The sequence below is a fragment of the Vulpes lagopus genome, chromosome 11 (genome assembly GCF_018345385.1).
Source record: "Vulpes lagopus strain Blue_001 chromosome 11, ASM1834538v1, whole genome shotgun sequence".
NCBI classification, from domain to species: Eukaryota; Metazoa; Chordata; class Mammalia; order Carnivora; family Canidae; genus Vulpes; species Vulpes lagopus.
In genome coordinates, this window is record NC_054834.1 from 100,901,592 (window position 1) to 100,917,215 (window position 15,624).

The 15,624-nt window shown below is 39.9% G+C and overlaps 1 protein-coding gene across 1 annotated transcript in view; it reads right to left on the bottom strand.

Moving 5' to 3' along the window:
- PDE11A (phosphodiesterase 11A) overlaps positions 1 to 15,624 on the bottom strand; it is a 381,245-nt gene that overhangs the window by 159,590 nt on the left and 206,031 nt on the right. The window contains exons 7-9 of the mRNA XM_041722472.1: positions 14,085 to 14,160; positions 7,733 to 7,800; positions 6,900 to 6,992 (exon numbers count right to left, since the gene is read on the bottom strand). Of these exons, the coding sequence (XP_041578406.1) occupies positions 6,900 to 6,992; positions 7,733 to 7,800; positions 14,085 to 14,160 (237 nt within the window). The remainder of the gene's footprint in view (positions 1 to 6,899; positions 6,993 to 7,732; positions 7,801 to 14,084; positions 14,161 to 15,624) is intronic.

A 15,624-nucleotide genomic window follows, 5' to 3' on the forward strand; every position in this document is an offset into this window, starting at 1 on the left:
AAAGGACTCTGACCATTGAAGCAATGAATGGATGAACAAAATATGGTATATATTTGCAGTGGAATATCATTCAGCCTTAAAAAATGAGATTCTGATACAAGATACAACATGAATGAATCTTAAAGACATTATGCTAAATGAAATAAGGCAGCCACAAAGGGACAAATACCAAATGATTCTGCTTACATGCTTACATATCTAGTGGAGTCAAGTTCATAGACATAAAGTAGAAGAGTGGTTGCCAAGGGCTGAAGAGGGGAATAAGGAGTTAGTGTTTCATGGGCACAGTTTTATTTTGGGGAGAACAAACAGTTCTGGAGATGGATAATGGTGATGATTGTACAACACTGCTAATGCACTAAATGCCAGTGAACTGTACATTTAAAAATGGTAAACTTTATGTTGTGTTTATTTGACCACAATAAATAAAAGGGAAAACCAAAAATAGATCCTAAGAAAGAGGACTTCCTGAAGGAGTGAGATGAGCTGAGCAGAGGGGGAGTCTGTATGGGTCACTGGAAGACAGGGCCTGAGAGAGGATTATACCTGTCAGTCAGGATAGGTAAACCCACATCAGGGACTGTCAACAGGAGATTCCCAGGCCCTGGAATTCTCTGAAGAATTCATGAAAGCAACTCATAATAAAAAGAGAATGTTGGTGTTCCTTGACATAGAGGGCCTTGAAACCAGATTAGGACAGCACCAGTCGTGTAAGAGTTTGCTTTTGATCCTCCTTCCCTCTTGCTCCCTATACCTGTTTTAGGAGGGAGGTGAAGTGAAGAAGAGTAGAGAAGCTCACTGGGACCCTCTTCTACCATAGGCTTCTAGTCCCAGGGAAGAGGAGGAGCTCAGAGGCTCCTTAACACCTGAGTATGTCAGAAGAGCCACGGAGGACAGCCAGGGAGTTCATCCAAGAGCACAGAAGATTGGTCAAGAGGGGAGGTCTACGAGGAAGAGGGATGAAAAAGAATGAAGTGGCATTCTGTGGGCATCCTATGACTCTAGTTGTGTCAACTGCCCAGTGAGAGAAAATATTCTTGGAGCTTAGGAGAATCCATATGGCTGAATCATCTCTTTCATTTCTCTCCTTCTTCTTTATCTTCAGGAAGCCAGGTTGGCCCCTTAATCATCATCTAAGGAAACAGCCCAGGGGAGATGGTATCTGGGATGAGCTCTCCCCCAAAATAAATAAATAGAATCACTTGGCACTCACGACCTATAAAGGAAAAAGGGAATGGAATTCGGTGGTGTGCTATGCAAGTCTGAGACCAGCAATACTGCTACTGGTGATGGCTGGCTCTTCCAGCATGGCCCATGCTTTTCCCATTTGGACTGTTGACACAGCGGACACTCATCTGTGGTTGCATGCATTCATTTATTCAATATGCTTTGGTTGAGTACCACTATATAAACCACCGAAAGGAATAAAGAATAGATGGGACATGATCACATACTTTAATGTATACACATTCTAGCAGAGGAACACAAACTCACAATGAACCATAATCTAGGAACAAAGAGAGGAACAAGTAAGCATAGGATTAGGAGACTTATAGGAAAGATGACATTTGAATGACGGAACAACTCTGAGGGGAGAGAGAATCATCGGAACAGAGAATAACTGAAGTGGAGAGGATGTTAAAGCTCAGATGGCAGAGGCGCAGGTGGCTGATTTGTAGACTATGATGTAGCTGAGTTTGTAAGTAGCACAGAATACTCTGAAAAGAAAATTATTACCAGGGGTAGGAAGACAGTGTGGTGTGAGCTTTCAAAGGGCCCCAAAGGCCAGGAAGTTTGTACTCTGATAGGTAATGGGGGAGTAATTTAGGATCTGTGAGTGGGTGAGTGATGCAATCTGAAATATGGTCTGGGAAGAACAGATAGATGGCTGTTACAATTGCTCAGTCAAGAGATAATGAAGCCCATAAGTGGGACACTGCTGTGGCTATGGGAAGGGAGGAAATGGATGGGAGAAGCTTTGGGGAAGTAGAATAAATGGGGCTTGGCTCCTGAATACACATCCCCTTTCTGCACCCACTGTTTGACCCTCATCCCTCTGCTCCTCTGATCATAGAAGGGTATATGATGTTCCTTAATACACTGACTTACATTTTCTGGAAAATTTCTCATCAGTATCAGGCAAGGCTTCTTCTGCATTTTCTATGAAAAACACCCCAAAGGACAATTCTTGGTGTTCAACACAAAGAAGTAATATTCTTTTTTTTTTTTTCAAAGAAGTAATATTCTGATTTACATTCATATTGTATTTTCTCTGTATTCTGGACTTCCAGATGACGTTTCCCCCTTTTAGCATAGGATTCTTTTTTATACTCAGAAAATGTGAACATACATGAGTACACTTCCTGCGAAGTTCCTGGCACTCTGGCAGAATGGAAATCAGGATAATAAAATTAAAGTTATTAAAAATGATAGTAAATTTCTTTCTTTGTTCCTTTATTCAGCTTTGAGAGCATTTCTGCTCTCTAAGAATTTTAGAATATTAGTTTTATATATTTGGGAAAAAGAACTTTAACAATAGAATTCTATAACTAAATTAAGAGAAATTTTAAAAAGCTATCATCAAATCATAGTGTTTTATAATTCAATTTTTTTTTAAAGATTTTATTTATTTATTCATGAGAGACACACAGAGAGAGGCAGAGACATAGACAGAGGGAGGGGCAGGCTCCTCACAGGGAGTCTGATGTGGGACTCGATCCTGGGACTGGGATCACGCCCTGAGCCAAAGGCAGATACTCAACCACTGAGCCACCCAAAAGTCCCTATAATTCAATTGTTAAACAAAATCCAGACTATGTATCAGCCACTTCATTTCATAAAGGCCAGAAAAGAAGAAGGTTCTTCTATCTTATGTTCACATTGCTCTGTTTTGCATTTGTGGATTAGATTAAAATGAACTGAAGTTGCTGGTATCTGGCAACAGGGAAGGTACCCCAGGCCTGGCAGGTGTTTTGGGGAGGCTTTGCTCTTGGTGATGTATAGCTTTTGAAGACCTGCATAACTACTTTGGAGTTGGGAAATTTTGGATTAAATCCCCTGGACTTTTCTGTAGAGACATACAGGGTGACAACCGGAGCTACAGACAATGGGCCTGCATTAAGTGAGCAGTAGGGAGCAGGGGTGAGCTGTGGCACACTGGAGCACAGCAGCTGCAACACTGCTGGGATGCTTAGCGGTGGAACACAAGGCATGCTGAGTATCTAGGAAATTAGGGATCTGTTTTCAGCTCAAATTTCAAGCAGGAAATGATCTTCCTCATTAAAAGAAACAAAAAAATTATACCTCTTCCCTGGCCCCTCAATCAGCACAGTTTTATAGCAACTCTGAGCATGCAGGACTCAATGCAGATGAAGGGGCAGCGAGTTAACAGAACAGCTAGCTTTTATGAAGTGCTTACTGTAAACAAACACACCCTAAGCACTTTCCCTGCATTGTTTTATTTAACTGTTAAAACTGTTATCAAGCCCATTTGACATGAAAAAACTGAGAATGACAAGTTCAATAGCTTGTCCAAGATCCAAAGCAACTGAATCTGATTCAGTCCTAACTAGACTGATCAGACCCATGCCAAAGACAAAGTTCTAAATCTTCTCTCCACATCGCCTCTGGTTGAAATAAAGCCAGCAGCCTCCTTCTGCAGGGGATATCGATGCAGAGCAAGATGTGCCTTCATAGTGTACAAGTGAGCTCTGAATATTTCAGCAAGCATAAGAAGTAGCCTTCTCAGAGAACAGGGAAAATACTTTCAGATAATGCACCAAGGTGGTATTTTTTATTAAAAATGCCCGGTGGGGCACCTGGGTGGCTCAGTTGTCTGCCTTTGGCTCAGGTCATGATCTTGGGGTCCTGGGATGGAGCCCCGCATTTGGGCTCCTTGCTCAGTGGGGAGTCTGTCCCTCTCCCTCTGTTCCTTCCCCGCTTCGGGCTCTCTCTCTCTCAAATAAATAAATAAAATCCCCCTAAAATAAAAATAAAACTGCCTGGGAGAAAGGATTTTTAAAGACAAGAGAATGTTGTGCTGTCTCCCAAGAGTCTCCTGAACACGCAGGAAGAAATGTATTCACATTACCTCTCTAGGCCATGAAATATGCGTGCTCACTTTCTGGGGGAGGGAAAGGCTTCTAGGGTGGTTATTATCACTGGGGGCTGTGGGATGGATTATTTCCCTTCACTCTTGTTGCTACCTGAAAAAAAAACACACTGCAAAAAGGTGATAGGAATGGGAAAGCTACATTTAGACAAAGATATTGTGCAAGATGAAGCAGAAAAAAACTGAAGAGAGTAAGTAAAAATGAGACAACATGAGGAACCTGTCCAGGTCCAAGTAGGGAATCTTCCCTTAGACACACTGGAGAAAGAGAAGATGGTCATCCCAGGTCCTTGGGGAGGAAGGACCGAGATGACATAAGGATAGCAATGCATGTGGTTCTGTCCCTTCTGGCTGGTGTGTCCTCTCTTTCTCTCCTCAGTTATTGTGGCTGCTGTTATTATTAGTGTCATCATTATTATTTTACCTTAAAACATTTGCTGGATTATTTATATTCCTATAAAGTAGCTTAAATCCTTTACTGGAATAGGCTAGTTATAAATACATAAATAAAAATATTTACATAAAATTATATTATTCACATGCATCTATAGTATTTATAAATACATAAATTAAAAAAATATATATATATTCATTCAAAAGTTAATGTATACCATAGGATATGTAGACCTCATTCCAGAGTTTGGGTTTAGTAGCTCTCAACAAATCATCTTTTATCTTCATAAAGCCCCGTGATAAGAAATCTTTCCCGATACTCTTGCACATGGATTCTTGGGTGAGGACGTAGGTTGGATGTCCCCCCCCACCTCCACCATTAGAGGTCAGAGTTGGTATCCAGTGAGGTAGGGGTTGAGCCGAGGGGATGGGGCAAAACCAAGATGGTGGCACCAGAGTTGTGACTGGGCAAGCACAAAGAACATACAACCACACATACAAGCAACTTCTGAAAGGCTGAGATTGCCACAAGGCCCAGATTTGGGCTAGGTATTTGGAAGTGCAGTAATAATTTTTGTGTGTGAGGACAGAAGGTATCTGAGTTACACAAACGAGAGTGCTCACTATGAACCCAAGGAGAGTTCATGTTGAGTTGACTGCGGCTATATTAGCACTTCCTAGGTACAGGAAATGTGGCTCCTTGGGGCAGGTGGGGACTAGGCCATGATGCCAGTGAGAGTACTGCCTCTCATTGGTGAATAGCAGCTTGTGCTCAACCCACTGATTTCACTCCCTTCTCAATAGGCTGAAGATGCACAAGGAGGCAGGTGAGGAGTGTGAATGTGGGTATATGGGAGATGTTCTGTGCATGTGAAGTATAACATGACAGTATGAACTAGAGTTTGTATTGGACTAGTGTCTAGTGTGTCCTTTTTACAGTTGCAGAAACTACAGCTGGCTGAGGCAACTCTCTGGAGGTCAAAATTTGAAGATGGTGAAAGAGTCATGACAACATTCCTGTTCCAAATTCCTGTCCTTTGCTCTTTCTCACAATCTACAGTGATTTCTGGTAATAAACATATTACTGCAAATAATAATGTAAGATTATTTCTGTAACTTTATTGATGGGGTATTAAAATCTTCTCATGTATCTCATTTAATTCTCACAATTGAGGTGAATGACAGAGCAAGGATGTGAAAATTCTGCACACAGATCTTAACACTTTATTAGTGATTCTTAGTGGGTGCATATTTACAGTTCACCTGTTTATTAATTCATCCTGCAGATACTATTTTTTTATTCCTTATTATAAAGATATTACATATAAAGGAAGCAGGACTCAGAGGAAGAGCCAGAAAAAAAAATCCCTTTCATTAGGTGGGAATCCCTTTCTTCCATTCTTTCCTTCCTCCCTCCCTCCATCCATCCAAAAACCACTTAATAAATGCCTTCTCTGTGCTAAGTGCCTTGGTAGGCACTAGGAATAAGATTACAAAAAAGATAAAATCCTTGTGCTTCTGGAGTTCATGGTCCAGTTAAGGGTAGAAGAGTCTGTAGGTAGAGAACTAATTTTATGTCTTTAAACCTTAAATCAGAGTACTGCAGGGATCCCTATGTTGCTGGCTTATCCTATCCCTTGGTTTTGTTTCTACCGATATCTTGTTTGGTACACAGGATATTTTGTATTATACTACGCAGTTCTAGATGATGTCATATGTTATGTGATATTTTATCTGCCCTACTTAGTATTTCACAGACATGAAAAGAATTTTTGATAATAGCTACAGACCAGAAGTTGAAGAAAACAACAGGTCTCGGGTCAAAACAAGCTAGGGTTCAGGGGAGAACTATTGTTTTAGGGCTTAGTCTGAGGGGAAGTGCAGTTTAGGTCTGGGAAATAGGTTGGAGTTCTCGGTGGGAGGTGTGCGTGTTTGTGGCAGGGGAGCTGGATGATGACAGGAGCAGCTTTCCCCACCTGGGTCATATATCTTCATAGTGAAGTTTTCCTTTATGGTGACAAAAGTTGTGAATTTCCAGACTACCTATACATATTCAAAATAAGTTCATAATGCATTTAAAATGGTAAAAAATTCTTTTTGCTTCATCGCTTTTAATAAATGTAACATAATATCTATATCTAACTATACAACCTATGGATGGCCTTCAAGGAATCTGTGAACTCCCCAAAATTGTATGCAAAATTATATGCATCTGTGCATTGTTCTAGAGAGGGTCTGTGGCTTTCGTCAAATTCAAACACATGACTCTAAAATAATGAAAGCCTAATGAATAGGTAATTAAAAATTGAGAAATTAAGCCTCATAACAAGGACTTTTTTCCTCTCATATAATTAGGGCTTTTTAGCATATGATTCGGACATAAATACTGACTTACGTCAAGAGCCACGGACTGCTTGGCCCAGGACTTCTTCACTTGATCGTACATAATTGTGTTGTTGATGCCCAAGCCACAGAAGATGACAAAAGCCTAGAAAAGAGAAAGCCTGCTAATTAAAGATTGCAATAACTCACTGGTATAATCTAATTTGAAAGCAGGCAGTCATCAGAAATGGGTCTGAAAATATAATTTTATTGTACACAAAGGCAGGCCTTAGGGAAATATGCACATTAAGATTCTTAATTACTACTGTCATGTAACAACTTTATAGCTCACATTGCACATGAGAAAAAATTAATAATTTAATGTCATTGTGGAGAAACAATTTTATAAATTTAAAAACATATTTACAGTCTTACCAAATATGTTCTTAATTTATTTGGGTCGTGGACTGATTTTTAGTAATTCCATTGCATTTAACTAAAGCACCCTCTTTTAGTGGCTAGGCTATAAAATATTTTGGTGTGGAAACCAAATGAGCGTACTCATGAGGTAAATGTTAAGAGGAAGGAAGGTAGACTTAGAACCAGTTAGTAAAGAAGCTGTGAGGTATTCTGGGCTAGAGAAAAATAATTGTGGGGTTTCCATGTTGGCTACCTTTGTGGGTGCAAAGCTTGCAAGGATGCCTGTTCAAGGCCAATCTTTCCAGCTAGAGGGCAGACTAGAATAATGGGAAGCTTGAAAACATGGGAGGCAACGACTGTACAGGCTGCAGAGTTGCTGGAGGTCTCACAACTATAGATTTTCTCCTGACAGATTTTGGCAAGCTGCGACCAGGAGACCATTGGTGACTCAACTCTAACCTTTGGTTCACAAATTTATTTTCTTACCTCAAAAAGTCGTTGATCTGCATCATCAAAAGCTTTCCCGTCAAGTTTATTTAACACTTGAGCCACTCCTGTGGGAAGAATTTGGTTTACGTGGTCATTTTTAGCACTGGCCTCTGTATTAGAACATAACAAAGCCCCGCTGCCTCGATACCTCCCCGAGGTGACAACCTCCCTCAGTTCAAGCTCCAGTCCCCAGTGCCTGCTGTCTCTGCGAGGGCAGACCTGAGGTGCACAGCGATGCAGTCTGTCTTCAAGGCTGTGATATCCAAACCACGTCACAGGGAGGATTGGAGTTTTATCAACAATCAGTCTGATTCCTTAAAGCGGTTTTCAAGATGACTGTGCACAGTACCTCTGGTATATCTGACACACGTACACATGCATATGCACATATATGCATTACATAGATCACTGGGTATTAATAACTGTGTGAATACACATTTTATATATATATATATACACACACACACACACACTTTTTTATGTTTTTAACATAAACACAGTACTTGAATGAGGCAGGATGGCATCGTGATTAATAACGTGGGCTCTGGTGTCATACTGTCTCAGTTCACATTTCAACTCCACCATCAGCTGTTATCTTGAACAAGTTACCTAACTTTTTTAGCACTGAAATAATGGGGATTAAAATATTGGCTAATGGGCACCTGGGTGGCTCAGTGGTTGAGCATCCACCTTTGGCTCAGGTCATGATCCTGGGGTCCTGGGATTGAATCCCACATCTGGCTCCGCGCGGGGAGCCTGCTTTTCTCTCTGCCTATGTCTCTGCCTTTCTCTCTGTGTCTCTCATGAATTAAAAAAGAATAAAGATGTTGACTAGCTCAGAGGGTTATGAAGATTAAATGAGACTGTGTTTGAATGTTTCAAAGCATATTGTGCCACACGGAGTGAACATTCAAGGAATGCTGGGGATTATGAGGCAGCTAAACTTCAAAGCAAAGTTAGCTCTGCTGCCCGCTACTGATGGGGTACATACAGTTTTAACAAACTTAACTCATACGTACTTCTTTCCAAAGTTCATTTCCAGCATTGTACCAGATGTTTTGGGGCAAGATTCTCAAAACATACAATTCTAACCACAAAAACTGAACAATCTTGAGAAACATTCCCCTGTGGCCCCATTTAGTACAAACAAAAAAGGAGCTATAATTCTAAAACTTCTAAAGCATGCCTGTATTTTTTAAGACCTCTAACTTCCCTTTAGAGAGGTAAGTTATCATAGGCTAGAAGACATATTTAACAGAACACAAATCTTTTAGCATGTAATAGGCAAACTGCAGCCTTAATTCTGAAAGAATTACAGATGTTTACTGCTGGGAATGAAAGCTAGGACCGTATTTGAGATTGCCATTGGACATCAACAGATAGCAGATGGTGTTTCTTATGCACTTTCTCTTTTTTTAAAACTTAAGTATGTTTAAAAATCTATACATGATGTGGGGTACCTGGGTGGCTCAGTGGCTGAGCATCCACCTTTGGCTAGGGCCTTGATTCTGGGGTCCTGGGTAGGAGTCCTGCATCGGGCTCCCCACGGGGAGCCTGCTTCTCCCTCTGCCTATGTCTCTGCCTCTCTCTCTGTGTCTCTCATGAATAAATAAACAAAACAAAACAAAAAACCTGTATACATGATGCAATTCAATGCTTTGTACTAGGGCCTCAAATTCCCAAATCTAAGAACATTCTTGATGTTCATTAATGTACCAATATTTGTCTGCAAATTAAGCGAACTGATGAAAAAATTGTTACAGTTCAAGTCCTGACAATATTTACATAATACTAAATCCTTTGATAAGTAGCAGTGCCTTACAGTTTAACAGGCAATGCTGGGGGAAAGCAAAGAGAGGCAAATAGATACACTGGTTACCTTATGTCTCATAGAAAATAAAAAGCACCATGTTTTAATTATGTTTCAATAGTCTTCACTAATGCCTCCACTCTTTATGAGTTCTCTACTTTAACCACTGACACTGGGATCCCTGGGTGGCGCAGCGGTTTGGCGCCTGCCTTTGGCCCAGGGTGTGGTCCTGGAGACCCGGGATCGAGTCCCACATCAGGCTCCCGGTGCATGGAGCCTGCTTCTCCCTCTGCCTGTGTCTCTGCTCTCTCTCTCTCTCTCTCACACTGTGTGCCTATCATAAGTAAATAAAAAAATTAAAAAAAAATAACCACTGACATCTTTCTTGGGTTTGATACTTTCCTGACTGAGATTTTGAGGGGAGGGAAAGGAGCAAAGGAGGGGGAAAATCTTGAAAGCTGCTTTGGCCCCCAATTCCATTATTCTGAGTCAAGTGTAACCTATTTCAGAATCATCCAGACAGAAAGATATGTGCTCAGTATGTGTCTAATAATGTACATTATTCTTCCCCTGCATCTTGTACACCACAGATGTAAACATACAGATGTAGTAGGAACATCGGTATAGCAGTGAGGAGGCCTGATTTTTAATTCTGATCCTGCTGCTAACATTCTGTGACTTTACCCTGGTCTTCCTGAGATTCCCCCCACCTCACCTCAATTTCCACAAGGTAAGATAAGAGAGTTCTATTAGTTGATTTCTGAGATCCCCTCCAACTTCAAAATTACTGGTCCTTGGTTAAAGGATAAACATTTGTTCATTGTTCTGGTTCATGTTGATTCATCAGGACTCTGAGACTCATCAGGAGTCTGCACTTAGGAGATGATTTAAGAGAATGAGACATAAGTTGAGGAGTCTTGGACATAAAAGAGTGGAGCAGGTAACGCTTCTTGGATTTTTTTGCTAAGATCAAGTGTAAAAGGGGTAAGCAGGTAAAAAAGATAGGGTGTATTTTAAAGTAATTTGTCTCTTTCTTTTAAAAAAGAAGTTTGTACTGGGGCGCCTGAGTGGCACAGTTCGTTAAGCATCTGACTCTTGGTTTCAGCTCAGGTTGTGATCTCAGGGCCATGACTGAGCCTTGCGTCAGGCTCCACGCTCAGCATGGAGTCTACTTAAATTTCTCTCTCTCTCCCTCCATCCCTCCATTGCCCTCCCCCCGCCCTTTACCCCCACTCTCTCTCAAATAAAAAAAAGAAAAAAGAAAAAAATTGAATTATTTACATAATGTCTTACCAATTATTTGGTGGTTGCTATTCCAAATAGGGACACAGAGAACAGATCTTATATGAAATCCCGATATCTGGTCAGCCTAGGGTATAAGAAAATAGTTAATTAAAATTAAACATTATTTACCCATTTCTGACTTACAGCTTGCCACTCTTCATAATAGACATTTAAAAATAACTTTTAAAAAGACATATTATAATCTATTTTTTAATGCATACAGTCATTTGTCTCTTTTAATTTAAAGCATCACAAGGAGTTCAAGCCCCAACCAAATATGAATTGATCAAACAACCAACACTACCTCCCCCAATCCCTGCAGCTGCAGAGAGCTAGATGTAAAACTCTTGATCATGCTCATACCACCAGACAAAAATCTGGCAACTGTTTTTGCCCTGAGTATTTAAAACATCTTAATTAAACCAGTAGTCAATATTTCTCTTTGATTGGGCACTTGTGTTAGTAAAAGTGCTTTGAGCCTATAATGCTGCCATATATATATACATATGTATATGTACTTTAATTCTCTCTCTCTCTCTCTCTCTATATATATATATATATATAGCTTTTAGACAGAGTATATGCACACTCAAACAGGGGTGGGGGGATTGGGGGGAAGAGGGAGAGAGAATCTTTAGCAGGCTCCACACCCAGCGGGGCTCGATCTCATGATCCTGAGATCATGACCTGAGCCAAAATCAAGAGTTGGACACTTAACTGACTGAGCTATGCAGGTGCTCCAATACTCTATATTTTAAACATCACTAATTTACTATATATATTATAAAATAATATATAAAAATTTGGAGTTGCAAAAATATATGATAAATGTAGGTTTTTTTAAAAAAAGATTTTATTTATTTATTCATGAGAGACACGGAGACAGAGAGAGAGGCAGAGACACAGGCAGAGGGAGAAGCAGGCTCCATGCAGGGAGCCCGATGTGGGACTTGATCCCGGGTCTCCAGGATCACACCCCGGGCTGAAGTCGGCGCTAAATCGCTAAGCCACAGGGGCTGCCCAAGGTAGGGGTTCTGAGATCTTCTTTCTGTACTCTAGGAGACTGTCAGATGATATATTTAAAATATGAAGGTATAAGTACCAGGATCAAAAACCATCATTCAGTAATAAGCTCTACTGGATATTAAAGCCAGTGGTCCATATCTAACTGTTAGATAAGAACTACTAATGACTGATAGAGTGTTGGTGAGTTCATATGACTTTGATTTCTAGTGAGAAAGGTCAACTTGCCATCCAAATACAATAGGAAAAAAAAGATATCAAAGTTTTAGATCATAGTTATTGGGGGTAAAAAGGTACTTTTAGATTTTTAAATGTTAATTTTAGGACTTAAGAGCTATATATTTTAAACATTTGAAATTGGAAGTTAATTTACACACTTAAATTTTATGTTTGGATTGTTTTGGTTTTCCTCTGAGAAATTAATTTTCCAGATATCTTCTATTCTTGATGCTGGTAAGTAAATCTCTTTTTTTAAAGTCCTTTTTGGCAAAAAAAAAAAAAAGAAAGCCCTTTTTTAGTTTTGTTCAAGAAATCTCTCCCTACTCCTATTTCACGAAGATATCCTCCCATTCTTTTCCTAGAATCTTTATTGTTTGCGCTTTCACATTTAGATTTGCAATCAAACTGAAAATGATTTGTGAGAATTGTGTGAGCTAAAGTCAAGACTCTTCCAACATCTATTTATTTACTACCTCCTATGCACCAGACACATTGCTGGGCTTTGAGGATATAAAAATGAATTTAAACAGTTGCATGAAGAGCTCACAGTGTAGTAAAAATAGAAATAGTTAAGATAAAATGAGTGTCCAAATAAAACGTGTTCAAAATACTATGGAAAAGCCAGCAACTGACTCTGTTTAGAGAAATCAAGAGCGGATTTAGATCCTCACGAGTGGGTCTTCAAGGACAGGGATGGCCCGATGACGCTGAGCCCACATTCACTGGATATGCACTTCCTGTCAGGCACCTGATTCAGCACCTTCACATGCATCATCTCATATATTTATTAAAACAACCCTGCAGGTACGTACTGTTAACTTCCTCCCTCTTAGGTAAGACTCAGAGAGATTAACTGCTTTGAACGTGGAGAGACTTCTTTAAAGGAAGTCAGACAGGGGATCCCTGGGTGGCGCAGCGGTTTGGCGCCTGCCTTTGGCCCAGGGCGCGATCCTGGAGACCCGGGATCGAATCCCACTTCGGGCTCCCGGTGCATGGAGCCTGCTTCTCCCTCTGCCTGTGTCTCTGCTCTCTCTCTCTCTCTCTCTCACTGTGTGCCTATCATAAGTAAATAAAAAAATTAAAAAAAAATAACCACTGACATCTTTCTTGGGTTTGATACTTCCTGACTGAGATTTTGAGGGGAGGGAAAGGAGCAAAGGAGGGGGAAAATCTTGAAAGCTGCTTTGGCCCCCAATTCCATTATTCTGAGTCAAGTGTAACCTATTTCAGAATCATCCAGACAGAAAGATATGTGCTCAGTATGTGTCTAATAATGTACATTATTCTTCCCCTGCATCTTGTACACCACAGATGTAAACATACAGAGTAGTAGGAACATCGGTATAGCAGTGAGGAGGCCTGATTTTTAATTCTGATCCTGCTGCTAACATTCTGTGACTTTACCCTGGTCTTCCTGAGATTCCCCCCACCTCACCTCAATTTCCACAAGGTAAGATAAGAGAGTTCTATTAGTTGATTTCTGAGATCCCCTCCAACTTCAAAATTACTGGTCCTTGGTTAAAGGATAAACATTTGTTCATTGTTCTGGTTCATGTTGATTCATCAGGACTCTGAGACTCATCAGGAGTCTGCACTTAGGAGATGATTTAAGAGAATGAGACATAAGTTGAGGAGTCTTGGACATAAAAGAGTGGAGCAGGTAACGCTTCTTGGATTTTTTTTGCTAAGATCAAGTGTAAAAGGGGTAAGCAGGTAAAAAAGATAGGGTGTATTTTAAAGTAATTTGTCTCTTTCTTTTAAAAAAGAAGTTTGTACTGGGGCGCCTGAGTGGCACAGTTCGTTAAGCATCTGACTCTTGGTTTCAGCTCAGGTTGTGATCTCAGGGCCATGACTGAGCCTTGCGTCAGGCTCCACGCTCAGCATGGAGTCTACTTAAATTTCTCTCTCTCTCCCTCCATCCCTCCATTGCCCTCCCCCCGCCCTTTACCCCCACTCTCTCTCAAATAAAAAAAGAAAAAAGAAAAAAATTGAATTATTTACATAATGTCTTACCAATTATTTGGTGGTTGCTATTCCAAATAGGGACACAGAGAACAGATCTTATATGAAATCCCGATATCTGGTCAGCCTAGGGTATAAGAAAATAGTTAATTAAAATTAAACATTATTTACCCATTTCTGACTTACAGCTTGCCACTCTTCATAATAGACATTTAAAAATAACTTTTAAAAAGACATATTATAATCTATTTTTTAATGCATACAGTCATTTGTCTCTTTTAATTTAAAGCATCACAAGGAGTTCAAGCCCCAACCAAATATGAATTGATCAAACAACCAACACTACCTCCCCCAATCCCTGCAGCTGCAGAGAGCTAGATGTAAAACTCTTGATCATGCTCATACCACCAGACAAAAATCTGGCAACTGTTTTTGCCCTGAGTATTTAAAACATCTTAATTAAACCAGTAGTCAATATTTCTCTTTGATTGGGCACTTGTGTTAGTAAAAGTGCTTTGAGCCTATAATGCTGCCATATATATATACATATGTATATGTACTTTAATTCTCTCTCTCTCTCTCTCTCTATATATATATATATATATAGCTTTTAGACAGAGTATATGCACACTCAAACAGGGGTGGGGGGATTGGGGGGAAGAGGGAGAGAGAATCTTTAGCAGGCTCCACACCCAGCGGGGCTCGATCTCATGATCCTGAGATCATGACCTGAGCCAAAATCAAGAGTTGGACACTTAACTGACTGAGCTATGCAGGTGCTCCAATACTCTATATTTTAAACATCACTAATTTACTATATATATTATAAAATAATATATAAAAATTTGGAGTTGCAAAAATATATGATAAATGTAGGTTTTTTTAAAAAAAGATTTTATTTATTTATTCATGAGAGACACGGAGACAGAGAGAGAGGCAGAGACACAGGCAGAGGGAGAAGCAGGCTCCATGCAGGGAGCCCGATGTGGGACTTGATCCCGGGTCTCCAGGATCACACCCCGGGCTGAAGTCGGCGCTAAATCGCTAAGCCACAGGGGCTGCCCAAGGTAGGGGTTCTGAGATCTTCTTTCTGTACTCTAGGAGACTGTCAGATGATATATTTAAAATATGAAGGTATAAGTACCAGGATCAAAAACCATCATTCAGTAATAAGCTCTACTGGATATTAAAGCCAGTGGTCCATATCTAACTGTTAGATAAGAACTACTAATGACTGATAGAGTGTTGGTGAGTTCATATGAATTTGATTTCTAGTGAGAAAGGTCAACTTGCCATCCAAATACAATAGGAAAAAAAAGATATCAAAGTTTTAGATCATAGTTATTGGGGGTAAAAAGGTACTTTTAGATTTTTAAATGTTAATTTTAGGACTTAAGAGCTATATATTTTAAACATTTGAAATTGGAAGTTAATTTACACACTTAAATTTTATGTTTGGATTGTTTTGGTTTTCCTCTGAGAAATTAATTTTCCAGATATCTTCTATTCTTGATGCTGGTAAGTAAATCTCTTTTTTAAAAGTCCTTTTTGGCAAAAAAAAAAAAAGAAAGCCCTTTGTTAGTTTTGTTCA